Source organism: Mus caroli, chromosome 6 (genome assembly GCF_900094665.2).
Source record: "Mus caroli chromosome 6, CAROLI_EIJ_v1.1, whole genome shotgun sequence".
NCBI classification, from domain to species: domain Eukaryota; kingdom Metazoa; phylum Chordata; class Mammalia; order Rodentia; family Muridae; genus Mus; species Mus caroli.
The window spans coordinates 58,521,234-58,542,138 of record NC_034575.1 but is presented as its reverse complement, the minus strand read 5'-3'; the positions used below and the strand labels follow the sequence as shown (position 1 = coordinate 58,542,138).

Sequence of the window (20,905 nt, the reverse complement as noted above, 5' to 3'; positions counted from 1 at the left end):
TCTACTTCTATTTTGTGAAATAGTTTGTGCAGAACTGGAATTAGATCTTCCTTGATGGTCTGATAGAACTCTGCACTAAACCCATCTCTTCCTGGGCTTTTTTTGGTTGGGAGACTATTAATGAGTGCTTCTATTCTATATGGGACTGTTTAGATCGTTAACTTGATCCTGGTTTAACTTTGGTACCTGGTATCTGTTTAGAAAATATCTGGGTTTTTAAAGACTATGAAGAATCAGAATTCTAACATTGTCTTTGGAATCTTCATTTGCATCTCTTTATGAACATAGAATTAATAATATAATAAAGACAGGTTTGTCCATCATAGCTGACTTTTAATTTTACTTCTTTGGGAAGAAAGCACAACAGTATTTTCCCAAAGAGTAATTAGTAATAAGCATAAATTAGTTGAAGTTGAATTAACATATCCAAATAAACATTAAATTTACATCTATTGTTTAATGTAGACTGGACTCTGAACTTTGTAATGGCCAATGAGGGAAAAAACAAGAAATTATTTGCTAAGAAGACAGAAACACACACTGTCCCCCAAAAGTACTTTAGAATTCAGTATTCTTGAAATTCTGAAGTAGGTCAACTTCAGGTTGAAATAAAGAGAAAGTGGGTGGACAAAAAGACTTTCAAGATTTGAAAAAGACTTTTCAAATCAGTTGAGAGCCTGAAGTGTATTCTTCCAGAAAAAGTTTGTTGTCTGTTTTTCCTCACAGGATCTGCTTTCTCTTTCTTTCATCTCTTTGCATCTAATGAAGCTCCTGGATCACAGGGAGTATTTAGTAAACATGGGGCAACTGAAAGTTTACTGCATGGATCAGTCATAGGGTTTTACTAAACCATCCTTTTAAAGACTCAGTAGCTGAAAAGTTAGTATTAGATGCTCATCATGCATTGAAAATAATAAATAATCCTGACCTAGCAAATTTCAGTAATGAGATGTTGTAGTCTGCTATGTTGCAGTGTTAAGAGATGATTTTATGATATGTTTGTGTGCTTCATACTGTGGCACAGTTGGCCATGTAACATTTCAAGAAAATACAACACTCACATCAAGTAATTTTGCAAACACTATATTAGAATCTGAGATAAAATCAGGAGGAACAGGAACAGAATGGTAATTTTCTTGTTGATTGATTATTAATTAGTTATTAGTTAATCAGTAAACAAAAAAAATCCAAAATATCCACTAAATGGCTAAGATTTGAAATTTCAAAATGAGAATCTAAATCCCCAAACTAAAGGCTTCTTCCATAACCGAACTCCTCATGGACTCACAGAGAATTATGACTTTAAACTTGTTTTAGGTCACTGGAATGACACGAGGCATGGAAGATCAGAGCTAGCATCACCAGGAATTAGAAGCCTTGCTACGGAACCAGATGAGCTTCCTATCTAAGTTCTGTCTTTTGTAAAACAAATACAGCATCAAGTCATTTGCTTTAGGGCCCTAAAGGGAAGCTATTAGGGATACAGAAGTCTGTTGTGAGAGACCTACTGAGCACGGGGGAGACTAGAAACACCATCACCAAGGCCTAACTTGATTGATTGCTCTCTGTGGGCTGTACAGCCTCTCATTAGTACAGTGTACTTGTTGCAAATTGAAACGAAACAATACTGTTTTCAAGTTTGTACAACTTGTGCCTTAATGCATAGTGTCAACTTTGATTTATAATTCCTTTCTATAAAACTATTGGTGCAGTAGGATTAAATAAATTTTTGCAATCCATTTTAAAATTAGCTACTAAACTATAGTTATGCAAAGTGACATAGACAAAAATCATTTTATGTTCAGTTAAATGGGCATTTGACATGTCTATGAGGGCTTTGTTGTTACTTTGGGAAATATGCAGCTTTTTAACAAATTTGAAAAATCCACTTTTTCCCATTTATTGAAATATGAATAAATCATCATCCCTCTATTAGTTTTTATAATAAGCATGGAAATGGAAAAACAAGCAAACACACAAACAAACATGGGCAAAAAGGATGTGGTTCAAATTTTTTGAAGTAGACTTCAAGAGAATGAGGTGGCTAAGTGGAATGGGGATAGAAAGAGAAAGAGCCGACCTTGGATAGACTAGCTGATAATACTTTTCCTTGCAAACGTGCTCATTCTTTGTGCTTCTGTTTGGTTCAGATAAAAGCAGTAGCTGATGTAAATGGCATGGGTGGTGGACATTTTATTTTGTTTTAAACAGCATTGAATGCTAGAGAGAAATAGCACTTCAGTAAAGGACTGATAAAGTACAACCAGCAGTAAAACACAGGAAAGGTTTCAAGCCAGTGATGAAGCTATCCTTGGAAGCACTGCCAGCAAAGGCTCCAGGTTGAGAAAAGGATTGAGCTTTTCTCTCACCTTCTGGAGAGCTAATATTGAATGAGTGGTTGACCAGTTAAATTGCTTTGGTTACTGGATAGTTTCTTTTGCAACATTGTAGCTAAGATATCATCCAGGAAATACATGTTGGTCTACTCTATTACTTCTGTATAATATAGTTTATAATATGAAGACTATGAAGGAGACCTTTGCCCTGAAGTTCTAGTTGACCTTGAATGGTGGGGAAACATCCATCCATCCTGTTTTTGTTGCTTTACTCATGTTTGATTTCAAGATTCAAGTATCACTGAAGGAGCCACATTGACGATGGCAAAAGAAATAAGGCAAGGGTTCCTTCTGCAGTCTCACCAAAAGATAGAACATGACCTTTCATTAAAAAAAATCGTATTCATTTGTTTGATCACCCGCTAAGGTGGCAAGAAGCCCACCTTTTCTTTCTAGCCTGCTTTGTGGACACAAGTGTAGATGCTCCCTGTCTGACCCGAAGCAGGAAACCTACGTGGTATTTTAAGAGAAGTCATGTGTGAGCTGAAAAAAGGGATTCATCATTTACAAACAAAAATAAATCTACAAAATTATTTAACTAAAGACAATGGAGATTTCAAAAATATAATTCAAAACAAAGCCAAAAGCAACTGAAGCTTTTCATTGGTAAGACTGCTGTTAAAATTCCATTATTTACCCTTGCTAACATTTTAAATACTTTGTAGATTATCTAATATCTTCAAACTTTAGTTTTCTTTTAGAAAAACAAAAATGCCTCTCTGAACGATTCTGAAAGTTCACTAAATTATTTTCAGTGTTGCTTTCTTTCTAGTCTGATGCATAATCACTTTGATGGACATGAGTAGGCTTGATCAGAAGGTCATTGTAAGAGATTAGTGCACCTATACTTCCTGTAGGAATCTCATGGAAAATATGCAAGGAATGTAGCGACAAACCATATAGCCCAAGGGTTGGCACTTCCAGAGGATGGGGAGAAGGCTTCAGTGTCTTTACTCTGAGCTAAAAAGATGGAAGCCTATATAGGAGAAACATTTGTATTTTACTTTTCCATTTGGAGTGGAAGAGCATTTATCTTCTACAGATCCTTAGACATACACACACCCTTGCCACTTTCATAGCCAATCACATGACAGGAGAATGATGTGAGACCCTGACTTAGAGCTTTTCTCCCTAGAAGGTAAAGCCCCTGGACGTTCCCCAAGCTTGTTTTCCCTGATCTCTAAAAATACAGCCAAAAAGAAGCTCTTTGTTCTCTATAGCCAGCAAAAAGTCTTTTTTGTTTCTGTGCTTTAAGCCAGAGATGCTATAACTGTAGGAAGACCTACAAGGACATGGAGATAGACTCAAGAGAGGAGGCTGCAGCTCACTCCCCCTCCCCACCAGAAAAGAACTGTAGCCAACTCTCCTCCCAACTCCTCCCAACTCCTCCCAACTCATTCCAACTCCTCCCAACTCTCCTCCCAACTCCTCCCAATTCCTTAGCTGGCTGTTAAAAGCCCTCTACTGTCACTGCTCAGGTCGAACTCCCCTGCCCGGGATTCGTCCTCAGCTAGCTGATAATAAAACCTCTTGCAGTTTGCATCAGGTGTGGTTTTCTCTCTGAACATTGGGGTGTTAGCCAGTTCATCCCGGGACTTGAGCGGAGGCCCAGCGTTGGGGGTCTTACAAGGGTAACAGGAAAAGATGGATACGGTAGCAGCTGCTTTTGAGTCATTACTCAGGCTTTGTTAGGATAGAACTTTATTGATTCTTTTAATAAACTCCAGGGCAGAAGATATTTGTATTATACAGGAAAGTTGTACGTGTTAGGTCCAAAAGGTAGTCCTGGACCATAGGAGGATTTCTGGGGGTTAGGTAAGTGTGTGTCCCTAAGGAACTTGCCAATCCAGTTTTCCTCTATCAAATGGAGCCATTTCCCTCATCACTAGAAGAAGGGACAAGTGGCTAGTGCCCATTAGCACACTGAAGTGGATACTGGCCTCCAGGCTCCTGCAGCATCAAAAGTCCTTCTGTCTTTGTGTCTTTCTCTGTCTCTGTCTCTCTCTGTCTCTTTCTCTCTCCGTCTCTCTTTCTGTTCCCCTTTCACTCTTTTCCTCTCCTTCTCCTCTCTTCTTCTCTTGTCTTTTCTGGCCAGATCTTGTCTTCTGGCTATGTTCAACACATAGTCTTTCTCTGCTCTGGACTCTTACAAATGCCTCTGGTTGTTCACCCTATAATTCCAAGAACAGTATTGGTACATAAGTAATTCACAATCTGTTTATATCTTCTAGGCAGAGTTGGAAAACATCTCATTCTGAAGTCATATCGTGCTGCAATGTGTTGTCACCTATTTGTTCACATCTAGTCTGTTGCTGTCTTTGCTAATCTTTACTGGCAAGTACCAAGGAAATAATATCCTTAGATTGCAACATACTCTGAATACTTTGTATTACCTTTGCAAAATGTTAGGCAAAGGATCTAAAGGAATTTGATAATCTTTGGATTTTTAAAACAGTTGTATTTCTTTGTGGGTGAAAAAAAAAAAACCTTGTTCTTTGTTGATTCATGTTCATACACTGAACCATTAAATCCTCAAGTTGGGAGACAGATGTGAAAATTTTTATTAAAAAAAGGCATTAAAATACAAGTGGAATGCAGACTCTCCCCCCTAGGAGATTCACATTGGTTTCAAAGAACTGAACTTTTCATATAGATGATGTCTCTTAAGTAGGCAGTGTGTGCAACTGGGAAAGCTAAAAGATGGACACTCAGTGGGAAGGCTTTCTCCACTTACTTAATTCAGATAAGACTTGTTTTTGTTTTTATTAGAGAGCATTCATGCAGTACACTGAGCCCTTGCTTCCTGTTCTGCTCCCTCTTAGGGGTGAGGCCCTTTGGAGGCTCCATGTGTGAAAAAGTGGCTGTTGATAGGAGAGGCGGTGTGCGCTTTACCTCATTAATGATGATCCAGTGACAGTCAAAAGCAACCAGATTCGTCTCCACCACCTAGAAGAGAAAGCAAGCAAATCATCAGCATGAATCACGAAGATGGAGTCACCCTAAAAGGATCCACTCCATTAGTGGACAAAACACTGCTAGGAAAGTCTTGGATCAGTTACAGATGGAACACTATCACCAAAGCAGCGTAGATACAGCAGGCTTTGTTGGCAGGCCCTGGAGATACGCTAAATAAGCTTGAAAACAGAATTCATCAAGGATAGAAACATGTAAATTGAAAAAGGAAAAACTTTTAAACAATCAAGTTTTTTTAGACTTAACAGATTTCAAATCTCATATTCCTAGTTCCAATACATTTCAGTGCTATAATATATGTAATAAATATCTAAGTAGTACCAGAATCTCATTCAGTCACAACTTAAATATTTTTATCATCTCAGTGTGTATATTACTGTTTTGACAGAACTTTACTGTGAAAAATGACTTTGTTGCATGCCTTTGAAGTAGATTCAGTTCTAAAGTTAAACTGTAAAATAAGAAAGCAATTTATATTGCATTCACAGTATGTTATATATAAAACATACAACTTAATAAGCAATATGTTAACTAACAATTGTTTTTGAGCATATGATATAGAACTGGCCTTGAACTCACACATATTTTTGCCTTTGTTCCTCAAGTGATGAAATTCATGGTGTGGACCATCATGCCTGGTCTTGACTGACCAACTTTGAATATTTAGCATAGGTCAAAAATGGGCTTATCTGAACACATATGTGTATGTATCTGTGTGTGTGTGTGTGTGTGTGTGTGTGTGTGCATGTGTGTTTATGTGTCTTTATGTGTGTATGTGATTGTGTGTGTTTGTGTGTGTGTCTACATATATAGGTGCTGCTTTTGTAACAGGGTTTCCACTGTGCACATTCTTATTGCACCTTTTCTAAGACATGTTCTTGCAGTTCATAGGAATAGCATATAACGAGTGAAGCTGCTGTGTAATAAATTATTACTGTAAGTTTAGTGGTAGTATTTATAGACTAGACTTTGTCTCAAGCGTAGATGTTTTCCATGAACTACAAAGGATGTTGCAAAATGTGAACTAGACTTGGGAGTTGTTCTTTGTCCTGTGGAGAAACATTGCTTCAAAGGTGTATTGAAGAACAAGAAGAAATACAATTGTATTCACAAGTGTTATATGGTTAGATATTTTTAATTCAAATATACAATTATTTTCACTTATTTTTAATATGGATATATCATACTATTTTCATATATTCTAATTCCTATGAACTTGCTGAATAATACAAATTATGAATATTGAAGAAAATGAAGGTTTCTTTCTTACTTTCAGGTTCATCATTATTCTTTTTAGGGTATATACATAATCACTTACAGGTGAAATTTAAAAACATTTAAAGATTTATTTTATGTATGTGAGTACATTGTTGCTCTCTTCATACTCCCTAGAAGAGGGCATCAGATCCCACTACAGACGGTTGTGAGCCACCATGTGTTTGCTGGAAATTGAACTCAGGACCTCCAGAAGAGTAGTCAGTGCTCTTAACTGCTGAGCCATTTCTCCAGCTCCTAGGTAAAAATTTTTATGGAGTTTATTATATGTAGCAAGGTCCAGTTTTAATTATAGAAAAATTCTTTTAACTTTATAACAGTAATAGCAATGTTTTTTTAATTTTTAAATTTCTTCATTAATATTTATAGAGGCCTATCTATGATTTAGTAACAATGAAAAGCATTAGAAAAGAAGTTGAAATTCCATCAGAATTTAGAAAGAGATGAACTCAACATTTGGGTGTTAGAAAAATCTATCACAGTATAAAATGGCAAAATGCATATATATATATGTGTGTGTGTGTGTGTGTGTATGGGGAAACTTTAAACTAAAATATGGGTTAGAAAGGTGATAAGGCCAAGCCACAGGTAGCACAGGCTGAAAGCACTTCTCAATAACATCAGTGGCAAAATAGACAAAATTATTTATGTAAAATTGCCCTTTTTAATGATAATCTGTGCCATGTTGACAGGCTAAGAATCCAAGAGGGAGAACTCTTCAATACATAAAGATATTGTTAAAAAGTTATCTTATTGCAGGACTAAGGGACTACTAAATGATAGCATAAATAGTCTGTGAGGAAAGTGAAAATAATATTTACACCATGATTTGAAATAAACAAAACACAAAACAGTATGGAGCTTACACAAAGAAGAAACTCAATCATAGCATCCCAGCCCGTGATGCCACTGTCATATACCAGACCAAGCATTTCATCTCTCTCAGACCATGATGCAACTGTTTTCCCCCAGAACATGATTCAAGAATCTCATTCCAGACCATGATATAGTCCAAGTTCCTCACAAACCATAGAGAAGGAGTATTACAATACAAAATAATTTCAGCAGTATAAATTTGAAACAAGGAAAACTTACTAGAATTCACTGCACATAAATAATCAGTCTCTTCTCACATTAGTTGAGACCTTTTTGCCATAGGTGGGCAACTATGTGACCCTCTGCTTGAGTATATTTGATTATTCCATCCATATGCCTTATGTGCTGTAGAAGACAGTGTCCTTTAACCTCCCTTTCCAGCTTTTAAGTAGGCAGGTCCTCTACTGCTTCCCTGTGATTCTGGTTTAAACTCATTAGTTCCATATCTTTTCTTCAAAGCCATATCTCTGATTCTAGCCCAGATAATGTGAGCAGAACACTGGTGCAGGACACTTCCAAACCTGAGTGCCTGTGCCTGTATACTAATGCCTGTGTGATTCTGACCACTTGCCTGTGCTTGCTCGCTGTACATTGTAGCATGTGGACACTGTGTCATGCCTAGGAATACTTTGAAAGTCACACTGTCTCCAGCACAGAAAATAACTTTTCTCGACATTCCTGCTGTCACACCGAGATAATATGAGACATTACATTTTGGGTTTACTTTTTATAGAAACTCAGCATCTCTTGTCTAAAGTAAAACATTGATACTAATACCGGTTCTGTACCTTTTTACATCCTTAAATTTTAATTAACAATAACTACTAACATAACTGGAGCTTCTGTGACTTGATAAAGACTTGATCTGAAAATTACAGGCAATATGCTGGACATTTTAGTGGATATTAAATATTTGAGATTTCCTTCTACAAGAGCATTGTTCTTTGTAGAAAGAAATAAATTGCTATTAGAATGATATTTAGTAATGAAAAGACAGAGATGCTCTGTCCCTTTAATCATAGAATAAAGAATATATTTATACATACAAATCCATGAAGTACCATACCAAAGCACCATATTTCAAAGAAGCATTTAAAAAAAAAAACCCGGGGCTGGTGAGATGGCTCAGTGGGTAAGAGCACCCGACTGCTCTTCCAGAGGTCCAGAGTTCAAATCCCAGCAACCACATGGTGGCTCACAACCATCCGTAATGAGATCTGGCGCCCTCTTCTGGAGTGTCTGAGGACAGCTACAGTGTACTTAAATATAATAAATAAAAAAAAAATAAAAAAAAAACCCTATAATACATAGAAAAGGTTACCTGGAAAAATGTCCACTAAAAGAGGAATAGAATTCCTTTAGGTCAAGGTTAATTTGTTCATGAATTAATAATAAGATCACATGGATTGTTGGAATTTTTTTAACTGAATGCTACTGAAAGAAGGCAATATTTTAAACTGATTAGAAACACAGAAAGTTAGATAGGAAAGTGGCATAAAAAAAGATTGGAGCCATCAGTGGAAAGAGAGGCCCATTGGTCATGCAAACTTTATATGCCCCAGTACAGGGGAACGCCAGGGCCAAGAAATAGGAGTGGGTGGGTAGGGGAGGTGGGGGGGAGGGTATGGGGGACTTTTGGGATAGCATTGGAAATGTAAATGAAGAAAATACCTAATAAAAAATAATTAAAAGAAAAATCCTTAGTATCATTGATTCTTTGATAAAATTGAATGTGTAATTGAGTGTATAAAATTGAACATACACCAGCATAAAATGAATAAATCGGCCCTGATTAATCTGGTTTTATAAAAAAAAAAAAAAAAAAGAGTGGAGCTCAACAGTCTGTACCCTCGGGACTTGAATGATGAAGACCTGAGTTATAGTAGAAGGCACAGGAGGCCTATCACAAAGGTTGATCCGCACCCCCCCCGCCCCCCGCAGTGAATTAAAGGAGAAACAGCGTAACACTGCTATTCTTCTCACAGATGAGCAGTCCCAGACTGCTCATTCTTAAGGAAGACATATTTAAAAACAAGAAACTTTGGAGCTAACTGTCACGAAGGAACAACCATGGATATCCATATTGGTTTACCTGATAATTTAAATATTTTGGTAATATTATTCCATTTCCAAGTAATACTGCTTAAATTTCAGCAATGCTGCCTCAAACTAGTGGCATTGCTGAGTTAAAGGACCAAATTCTGGATTATTTGAGGGGCATCCTAGAACTTCTAAGTTCTTTGTATTTATTTCTAGAGTCATGATACAATTCATTTAAGAAAGAATTTTTTTTTGTCCAATGGTATATTCTCATTGTCAACTTGACTGGATTTAGAATTACCATGGAAACACATTTCAGGTATATCTATGAAGTTGTTACCCAAAAGGCTAAACTTAGCTGGAAAGACCTGCCATGAATACACACAGAACCATCCCATGGGCTGGGGACACAGAATTTTATGCCTCCACTAAGGGATCACATGCTGTAAAGATAAATATAAAGCTATACTGATCTAAACACATAATTGGAGTCTAGAGAGAAAGGAGAGAAATTAAGAGTATGCGCAGTCCAGCCTTTAATCCCAGTCCAAGAGGATGTGATACCCCTTCTGGCTTCTGCAGGCACAAGGCTTCAGCAACACACACACACACACACACACACACACACACACACACACATTGCATTTCTGGCTTCTCTGTCAAAGTGGACTGTGTTGCTTCTTAAACACTGTATCAAAATAAAGCCCTTCTACCTTAAGTAGATTTTGTCAAAATTTTGTTCTTGTTTTGTTTTGTTTTGTTTTTTGTTTTTGTTTTGACACAACAACTCAAAAACTATACATTTTCCTCATTTTTCTTACTTAAATTGCACAGTGCACATTTTACTGGAACTGGATTGAAATTCCCCTTCCAACGTACACCTTTTAAAAAATATATAATAATAGGTGTTCTCTCACATCCCAGCACATTACTGTTGCAATTCTCAGGGTGCATTGTGTGGATTATAAATAACCTCAAGTTGTGTTTTTTTTTAAACAAAACATCAAAAATCTGAGGTCATAATGAAATAGGGAGTCCTAATTCAATAATAGCATTTATTACCATGATGACTCAGAAAAGGTGCCTAAAGACTACTTCCCTCCTGGGCCACCCAAAGCAAACAGCAAGCTATATGAGAAAAAGGCAAATCTGAGCAAAGCTATCCAGCAGGAACAGCAGCTCAGCTCAGCAGAGTAACAGGGGATGAGGGAAGAGGGGTTTTTCTTGGTAATCTGTTTTGAATATCCTCACCACAGAAGTCTTTTTCAGCATTAGACATGGGTATTTAGGAGTGTGTAAAGAGCATGTCCCACATACAGCATGGTGCTGTGGAGACCTGTTCACTTCTACGTTTAGCAATGTAATTATAACAAAGGAGACCTTCCACAAGGCTGAGCTTACTTTAAGTGAATTCTGCTAAAAAGAAGGTGACAGAGGAATCAAAGCCCTGTCGGGGAGACGAGCCATGAGTAAGGACAGACCATCTGTCACTGGCAGGACCTTAGGACTTCTGAGTCTTTAGAAAGGCCCAACAATTTATCATCATGTCTTCCAATGTTCGTTCTCAAATCTTTAGCTGTGCTAAGTAAGACCATCTGAAGCAAAGAAATCAACCACACTGCCAGAGTGCATATCTCACTGGGATTAAATGCAGAACAGATCCTACAAGTAGAGAGGACAATTTAATTGACTAAACAATAACAGAAACATTCTGTTATTTCACTCAAGCTTGTGGCTCAACTAAATTACACATGTTTCCTTTGCAGGATACACTGAATATTTATACAAAGGTGTGTGATACACAGCAGCAGCCAGGACAGCAGGTGTCTGCTTCTTTATTCCTGCCTATGACAGTAAGGGGAAGGCCTATGCAAAAGGTCCCAAGACTTATACCAGAAGAAATGTGGAAGAGCAACTCCCTTCCTGCTCATTGGTAATAACATAACTTGTTCAATACTGCTTAGAGCTTACTTCTATGCGACAGTTCTTCAATGCTTTGCAACCAGAAACATTGAAAATGGGTGGGGTAAATAAAGCTAAACACATGGTATTTCTGCATTGCTCCTCAAAGTGCTGAAATTCAACTCAGAAGTATAATGAACATGAAAGCCACTAAGATGTAATACAAGTTTAGTTCATAGACTGAAGCTCCATATTCATAAACAGTAACTTTAAAATCAGAATCAATGCATTCATTGTTTTCTTCATGTATACTTACACAAGCTACCAAGCTGGTAAGCTTCAAATTCTATTTGTCGATATGGATAAAATTGTTCCCACATTATCTTATCATCAGGAGGATAAGAGATGGTGGACCATGCTAAGATTACAATGAACATCACCTACTGAGTATTAACGGATGTGTTAATGGTCTCCAGTACAAGATGTTTGGAATGACATAATTCCAAATGAATTTCACAAAGAAACTTTTTTTCCCCTACTGTAGATCTTATTGACTAAAATGTTTCAGTGATTAAAACGTTTCAAGAACTGCAAACTAGAAACAATGTCAATGTACCCATACATTTCCACAAAGTCTAAAATTCATTGAAATACTTTGCAATCTGAACAAAGAGTTTCACAGTAGCCCTAGAGACTGCGCAGCCAAGCTGACCTGTTTTCACAAAGCAAGAACAACTGGTGAACTGCTATGTTCATGGAAGTCCCAAATCAGACACAATGGTTTAGACCAGATGGTGACACAACTTTCCTTCCTTCCTTTTGTTGTTTTTGTTGTTGTTGTTGTTTTGTTTGTTTGAGAAAAAGACAAAAACTAAACTTTAGCGGCTTCTATTCACATGCTAATTGTGTTACCCAAACATCCTGTTTGCAATGTCCTGCAAGTAGGTTTATAGATGCCTGTACCCAGTTGGTACTGATTGGGAAATAAAGTTGCCAATGGCCAATGGCTAGGCAGGGAGAAAGAGGCGGGACTTTTAAAATTCCCTGGCCAAAAAACAAAACAAAACAAAACAAAAAGACAGGGGAAGAGAAGAGGATTTTGCCATTAGAGGAGTTAAAGGAGAGACTTTCCAAAGAAGGATCAGGAGTGTGAGACGGCCTAAATGTAGGTACAAAGGGAAATCGGCCCCATAGGAGGGCGGCCCAGAAGGAAACAGGGCAGCAAAATAAAATATAGATTTAGAAAGTGTTAAATCAGGAATACGGAGGGAGTGTGTGCTAGCTGTGCTGAGGTTTGGAAGTTCTCAGCCACTGAGCAAGTTAAGGCTTATTAAACATTGTGTGTGTGTGTGTGTGTGTGTGTGTGTGTATTTTCATTCGTGAATCCAGAGCTGTTGGGTGGGTGCAGAAATGCACACGCACCCATCTGTGTGATTTTTAAAGGTCTGTCTCCACACCAAACCAAATCACTGCACTGTATTCCCTTCAATAAAGTATATATAAAGAGGACAAAAAGTATAAAGCAGATATAAGCGACTTTTATTTTTGTTTGGAGCTCATTCCAGCTGCTCTCATGGTCCCCATGTCCCCAACAGAACCACAACTCAGTGCATCTGAGATCAGAGACCACACTGCTCTGCTCTTCCTAAGACTCAGCAAATACATTCACACTGGGTACTTATGAATGCCATTTCTTTAAGTGGTTTCTTTTTTTTTTTTTCATGGCCTTCTCCCTAGCACAGAAGCAAGGTATAAGGAGGCAGCCAAGTGCTCAGGCACATGGGATCTAAGTCCCAAGTTGATCGAGCAGATGGCAGCTGAAACCCTCATGTTTCTATTGGGCAGCAGGGGGCTGTTCCACAGCCCATTGTCTTGTCAGTGGTTCCCTGTGCTCATTGTGGAGCCCAGCTCTCTTCTGTTATCTCCAGGGAGCTACTCTGCCACCCCACTTTCTGCCTTTTGCTTTGGAAGCTGTGCTCTGATCTTCCAGCTGGAAGATCACGAATATTTCCATCCAAATTCTCGTATCATAGCTGCCAAAGTTATTTCATAAATGGATTTGCTAGATTTATTGTTTCTTCTCTGCACTTGGGTCTTCCCACACCCCCTGGGAGATGGAATCATGCCACAGTAGTGAACTGGCCAACGCTGTGATACCATCTGTTTCTCAATGTGTAAAGATGTATGCCCGATCCAAGGAAATCCACTCTGCCTTCATCACATGGTATAGACCATCTTCTTGTGTGCTGTATGGTTCAACAAAGACTGAATAGTGATTAAAAGTAAACTCAAAACGTCAATACTTTGATAAGAATATAAAGCTCTGCTGATTATTGTTAAGTCAATGGATTACTGCCTTATTATTTCTACTTCTCTTTTAAATACATTTCGGGTTTTTCTTCTTAAATTAAATTAAATTCACTACATAGCTGAGGTTGGCTTTGACCTTTCTCCCAGATCGCAAGTGTTGGGATACAGATGGCTGCCACTGTATTTGCCTCTATTTTTATTTCTTCTGGGGTTTCTGTTGACATTGTAGGATTCTTGTATCTTTGCTGTGTCAATCAGAAGCCTATTGTGCCAAGATTGTGTGATTGTGTATGTGTGTGTGTGTGTGTGTGAAGATCAGAATTGGTTTTGAATTCTTATTCAAACGTTTTATATATATAGTTTTTTTTCGAGACAGGGTTTCTCTGTATAGTCCTGGCTGTCCTATAACTCACTCTGTAGACCAGGCTGGCCTCCAAGTCAGAAATCTGCCTCCTTCTGCCTCCCAAGTGCTGGGATTAAAGGCATGTGCCACCTCTGCCTGGCTATAATTTTATGTATAAGAATGTTTAAGAATGTTTTGTTCCATGGATATGTGTTTATCAGGTACATTCCTGGTACCTGCACAAGTCAGAAAAAGTTATTAGATAGCCTGGACCTAGAGTTACAGACAGTTGTTACCCACTAGAGAATTAAGCTCATATCCTCGGAAAAAGTAGCCAGTGCTGTTAATTGCTGAGACAACTTTCTAACATCTCTCCAGATCCTTCTCTTTTGTGTGTATGTCAGGTAGCAGGGTTTCTCTAAATAGTTCTGGCTGTCCTGGAACTCATTCTATGTAGACTAGGCTGGCTTTGAACTGACAGTGCTCCTCCTATCTCTATGTACCAAGTGCTGGGATTAAAGACATGTACCTCCATGCCCAGCTTTCCTCTTATGCTTGAAGCAGGGTTTCTAGCTGCATGTGAGCCTATCTGATTCAGTCAAGCCACCTAGTCAAGTAAGCTCCAGGGATCCTCCTGTCCCAACCTTCTGAACTCTGGAATTATAAGTAAAAAAATGCCACATCTGGCATTTTACACAGGTGCAGACCACCCAAAGTCAGGGCCTGTTGTTTGTACTTGAAGCACTTTACAAACAGAGACTTCCCAGATCCCAAAACTGTTTCTAAGATTCTGATGAAGAATGGCACTTCCTCTTTCCTTTCACCACATTATAATGAACAACTAGGAAACACTATTAAAGTGTTTATTTATTTTTAATAGTCAAATGATCATTGGTAGAATACATTAGTTCCTAAGTGTGATTGACAACATAAATGAGCAAGCCTTTAGTGGGAGTTTGATCAAGATTTAAAATGACAGTTTGGGGGCATATTGACACCTAATTGGTAAGATTTATAAAGTGTTTTTTTTTTTTCCTTCCCTAGGTTGAAGCAAAGAAAAAAGGAATACAGGAGGAAAGGGGGAAATGGAAGACTAGAAAGGGGGAGAGAATATAAGGGATGTTCTCAGTGTCAAATAACAGCCAGAGCCACACATGGTCATTCACTCAGTGAGCTTTCACACCCTTGGGTCACTCTGTGGGTTTCTGCTCTATTCTACATAAACAACCATTTTTTTCAGATGGTAACTATCTTTCTTCCCTATGTCTATTGTGCAATGCAAATTTTTTTCTACCTGTGTTTGCCTGATCTCTGACCCCATCATCCCCAGGGCAATTGTGCTTATGCAAGCGGTTGAGAGGACAGGTTCCATTTTGTGTGCTATTCCACTCCCTTTGGTAAGCTCCCTAAAAAAAATGCCTTCTTCATGACTGTTCTGTTGTCATCACTAATCAGTAATTGTGTCCACAATAGCAGAATTCCCATAAGCATCGTGCTAAGGTCAACACAGAAATTACTAAGTATACTTTAGAAAATAATTTTTGTAGTGCATCAGTAATCAAATAATGTAATTTAATATTTATTGAGTACACTTAGTGTGTATCAAGCACTATATTATCATGTATATGGATGCTCTGAGTATTATATGACATGTACACACTCTGTGTGTGTGTGTCTGCAAACTTTGTTTCCTTAAGAAATTTATATGAGTATGAAGATTAAAATTATTTATGTGTATATAAATATCTGCTAAATTCCCATCATCTCAATTATTTAAGTGACACAATGTACAACATATATACATACACACATATATAATTAATATATTATACATTTTATAAATAAATTATATATAAATGTATACAAAAAATAAATGTATACATATGTTTATAAAGGGATAGAGATGGCTCAGTGGTTAAGAGCATTTGCTACTCTAGCCAGTGACCCAGACATGGTTCCCAGGACCAACAAAGCAGCTCAGAACTATCTTTACCTCCATTTCTTAGGTATCTGAAGTCCTCTTCTGGTTGCTCTGGGCTCTACACTCACATTGTACAAATACACACATGCAAGAAAACACTCATGAAATTATAAAAAAAAAATTAAAAGAAGAAAAGTAAAAGAAACTGAGAGAAAAAAAAACTTTGAGTGACTCACTGAAGTCATAAGACTGGTCATAAGTAGAAGGCAGCAATTTTCACAACTTTTAAATGAAAATGTTCTCCTAGCTCTGTTTCTCGTAGTTGCAGAAACTATTATGCAGGTTTTCAAAACAAGAGCTGTAGTTAAACTGAAGGTTGCAGAACAATCTGTGGGCACACCACTGTTCTCATTTATATCATTCCATGAACCTTATGGATAATTGTCCATCTCAGAGAGATAAGCAATAAAGCATTAACTATTCTGAGAAGTTTAAACAGTGAGTCTACTGCTGCACACATGCCCATTTGTGCTGACCTGGTGTAAGAAAATCTGTTCTCGGTGATTCTCAGTCCTCACCTCCTTTTTAGTATTGGACATTCTGCTGCAATGATCAACAGACTAAAATCTTAAATCACATATCTGTTTAGTTTAACTATATATGCAGGCTTTTGTAAGCTATGCCTACTTATATGTATTTCTCTATCTGATCCATATGGAAAGGTAGCTATTTATTACTTTAATTTCATCACAGCAGAGCTTAACAACATCACCATATGAGGAAGTGTATATATACCACTGGTAGAGAAGAACTCTGATAATGATTCCCAGCAATTATGCCGAAAACCAAAATGCAAATTAAATACCAACTGTCTGCATTGGAGCAGTTAATGGGTTTAGTGATTTTCATATAGTAGTGAAAGTGTTTGTATGTAGCCTGGCTCTATCTTGCAACATTCATAACTCATCATTGATGAAGTTGATTGTTTCACAATACTATTACACATTATAAGGCATATGTCACTCATCATTTCTGCTGTCTTTTAGATCACTATATATTATATTGAAACTGTGCTTTCTAGAAGTTTCCAGAGTATTAGTGATTTTGGAATCAAAAGATGTCAATGTAATTCTCATTGGTTCCTAACTGTCCAAAGAGACAGAAAGAAAATAGAAAATGTGAACTTCTACCTCCATCACCTAAACTACTTATGGTGTCTGTAATCCTCAAAAGTTTAGGCTTAATTGAAGCTTGACTATTAAAGCCTTTAATTAAGTAATCAAAATTCCTACTTTCCCTCATTTTTAAACCTCTGGAGCCATTCTTTCGACATTAAAATAGTCTCACAGTTGACAGTAAAAACAATTGTTATAGAATTGGCCTTGGCAGCAATGGACAATATCCAGAGTTCTAAGTGACTGGCATTCTCCTCTATGCTATTTCAGGATAATGGATATAAGGTACCTTTTCTTACCACTGGCAAATCACCTTATGGTGTTAGAAATGTGTTTAGTAACAAAGTGCCACTTGGAACCGAACCACAAACTGCTCTCTGCTCAAATAAAATGCTACTACATGCAGAAAAGAATTGCAGAACTTGACTCAGCAACCTATGTAATGACCACACTATACACTCACACACACACAAAGTCAACTGAAACGTGGTAGTGATCCTATGCTACTGGTAACTTTATGTCTGCTTGTTCTTAGACATTTTAAATATCTTCTGTCTGTATATGCTTATAAATGCATTCTTTCTGTATAATAGTGTTGCCTTACGTACCACTAATGTATCTTAAAGTTCACTCCACATTCTTTTTTTAAAAAAAATAGAATGCATGCACACTGCATTGTTTTTGTTTATTTTTGTTTTTGTTTTGTTTGTTTGTTTGTTTTTTGTGTCATGGCAAATAAATGACTTCTAACATCTACTAGACCTTTAATTATTACTACAAGTTCTTCTTCAAGAATTTCCGTTTTATTCCTCTCCTATTCTCCCAGGCAGTGACATTCTAACATTCCAACTTCAACCAGTTAAATTATCCTGTCTTCTTAATAGGGTCTCAATAGGCTCATTATAAAACAACAAAACTCACCAGGTACAGATTATGGCAGTCTTTAGATTTCTACCCATCCCAAATCAGAAATGAACAAATCACTCCTCATTCAGAGCAGAAGATCTACAATGTGATGGGTTAATAGTATACACTAACTGCTGAAGAAAGTTAAACACATGCTAGAAACAGAGCAGCATTGGGGTTGCTGAGCTCAGAGCACAAACAATGGGCAAACAGAGGAATGCCTTCATCTGCATCCTTACATAGGGTGACTCTAAAATCTTCAAAGTCTGAGTATATCTGGGCATTCATTCCTCCAATGGAAATGTACTTAAATTTTCATTCAGGAAACCCCAGAAACCACTCAAGGGAAAATTTAGCTTCAAAGAATAGAAGACATGCAGAAGCCAAACAACTCTTCTGATTTGTGGCTTGTGATGTCATAGCTTTATATTACCCAGAGAGACACGATAGTGCCCCCTCTCCACAACTGAAAAGGATCATGTAAACTATATAGAGGGGACAGGAACACATACAGGTATGAAAAAGAAGCCTAGCATCCCTTTCTCAATATCCATTCAGCAATCAGCATCTCCCTTCTCTTCCTACAAATTCACCCACCCCACTCCTCAGCTGATCCAATACATGTTACAGCTTTCCTCTTCAGTTTCTGGCTTTCTTTTGGTTGACTTGCTTTCAAACTTTTTCTTTTGTCAAAAGATGACTACAGTATTGGCTTCTATTCATTGGACCACAAGTCCTTTCTGGGTGCCAATTCTGAAGTGAGTTTTTTTTTTTTTTTTGCAAGCATCTTCCTTAGGTGGAGCCCTATTTGCCTACATTCAGATCCCATTCCTGGTAAGACAATCTTGTTCTATTTTCTTTATTGTTCCTCCCTGTACTTTCTGGAAGTGTCTCCTTAATGAGCTATCTCTATGAAAATACTTGTCTCAGGATCTGTTCCAGTAATTTAAACTGAGTCAGCCTTCCCTCACAAAACCCACAATTCATTCCACAGAAAGAAAGTGGTTCCTAACATGAAATGAGAATCTTGAGAACAAAATTCTTGAGACATTAAAGTGATTTACAACCTGTTCCAAAATAGCACTTTCTATTGTAAACCATTAGCACACTAGGAAAATTCCAGTAAAACTATGCAGTGTATTGAGAATTCTTTTTACTATAATGTCTCATTTTAACATATATGAGAACCGCCTAAGGAACTTTGTAAATCATTCTGTTGGGTCCACTGCTGAGTGAAAAAGTCTATCATGAGGGCTGTGAATGAACTCTTTTAAGAAGGACCTGAGGGATGACAAGGTGAGGTCTCTGGATGACGCCTGTACCCATCCCTCTATAAAGAGCTTAGGCAGAGACAGACAGCAATAACCTGTCATGGACGTGCTTCTACTTAACAAATATAAGGAATAAATAGACCTTTTAGAATCCCTGAAATTTATCAGAATCAGTGTTTCTGGAGAGCTTGTGATAAAAAACACTGATGTGATCCCTGTCCTAAGACAATACCACTGGGTGCTGATCAGGAATCATGAAAATATAGTGATGTCTGCCAACATGCACAAGAGAGAACATTAGAAGTAGCTGAGGACAAACACCCTCCCAAGGATGGCAGAGCCCAAATCCTTGATTAGAAAGAATATTTCATAATTAAGCCTATATCTTAAAAGAATTTATGTGAAGACAACTTCTTGAAGGACACATTGTTATTAACGCTTCAATAACTGCATTGCAATTCATAGCTTTGTATCAATTATTTTCATTACACCTATTTTCCATGTGGGATGATGTGTTACTACTTACTAGAATTGAATTTTCCTACTTGTAAACATTAACAATTATATTTTATTGTCAAGTTTTGGGATACTTCTTTCATCACAAGAGATGACATATGCCTTGGTTACAAGTTATCAATTACACTTGGAAATACATCATTACTTATTAGATGCCATTTCAAGTTAAACAGTAAAAATCATTTTTGCTAAGCTGTTTAATATATGATATATAACAGCTCATTCCAACTAATTGCTATGAGATAAAGTGAAAAGACAGAAATATCCAGATGATTGCCACGTGCACTTTGTCTTTTTGTCAGCTTTCATCTTGAGAAATTATCTTATCAAGAAATATAATTCGGATTTAAGTGTGTTCCCCTTACTAGGGCTGAGCTACAGTGCTGAGTGATAATGTCAGGTTCATATGCCATAAAGCTACCTGGAAACATGTCAGTACTTTGCTGCGACATTTTATAAAGCATAGACATTGCCAATCTCTCATACATTTCATAGCTTACTCAAATATTTGTGTTATTTCAGAGCAAAATTTGATAGTCAATAAAATTTGCATTTTGCCTAGGTCAGAAAATAAAAGTATGAGAAAGCCATAGGCCTGATTGGGAATGATGCTGTACTTCCTTCAGACTCTAAAACATCAGCTGACAGCTACAGTGCTGTGTACCACCAGTGCTCCTCCATAAAACAGTTTGAAAGCATCCTGAAGAGATGGATTGACAGGCTTAAATGCCTTCCTCTCAGGATGACTTTATGTCAGAAATGCTAGAATATTGTCTTCATGTGTCTCAGGACAGTAATTACCTTTGTGAGGAGAACAAGGACATATTGAAGTACACCCTATTTTTTGGTCTGGGAATCACAGTTGTTGAGGGGATCTTATATTATTGTGTGATCTGTTTGATCTTGTTTGTTATAAACATTGGAGAGTATTAAAATGTTTGCTACCTGCGGGTGTGGTGGCGCATGCCTTTAATCCCAGCACTCGGGAGGCAGAGGCAGGC

The 20,905-nt window shown here is 37.5% G+C and overlaps 1 protein-coding gene across 5 annotated transcripts in view; it reads right to left on the bottom strand.

Annotated features, from left to right (window-relative positions):
* Positions 1-20,905, bottom strand: part of Grid2 (glutamate ionotropic receptor delta type subunit 2) — a 1,450,739-nt gene that overhangs the window by 626,895 nt on the left and 802,939 nt on the right. For all 5 annotated transcript variants that reach the window (XM_021164478.2, XM_029478539.1, XM_029478538.1 and 2 more), the window contains one exon: positions 5,289-5,342. In XM_021164478.2, coding sequence (XP_021020137.1) covers positions 5,289-5,342 — 54 coding nt within the window. The remainder of the gene's footprint in view (positions 1-5,288; positions 5,343-20,905) is intronic.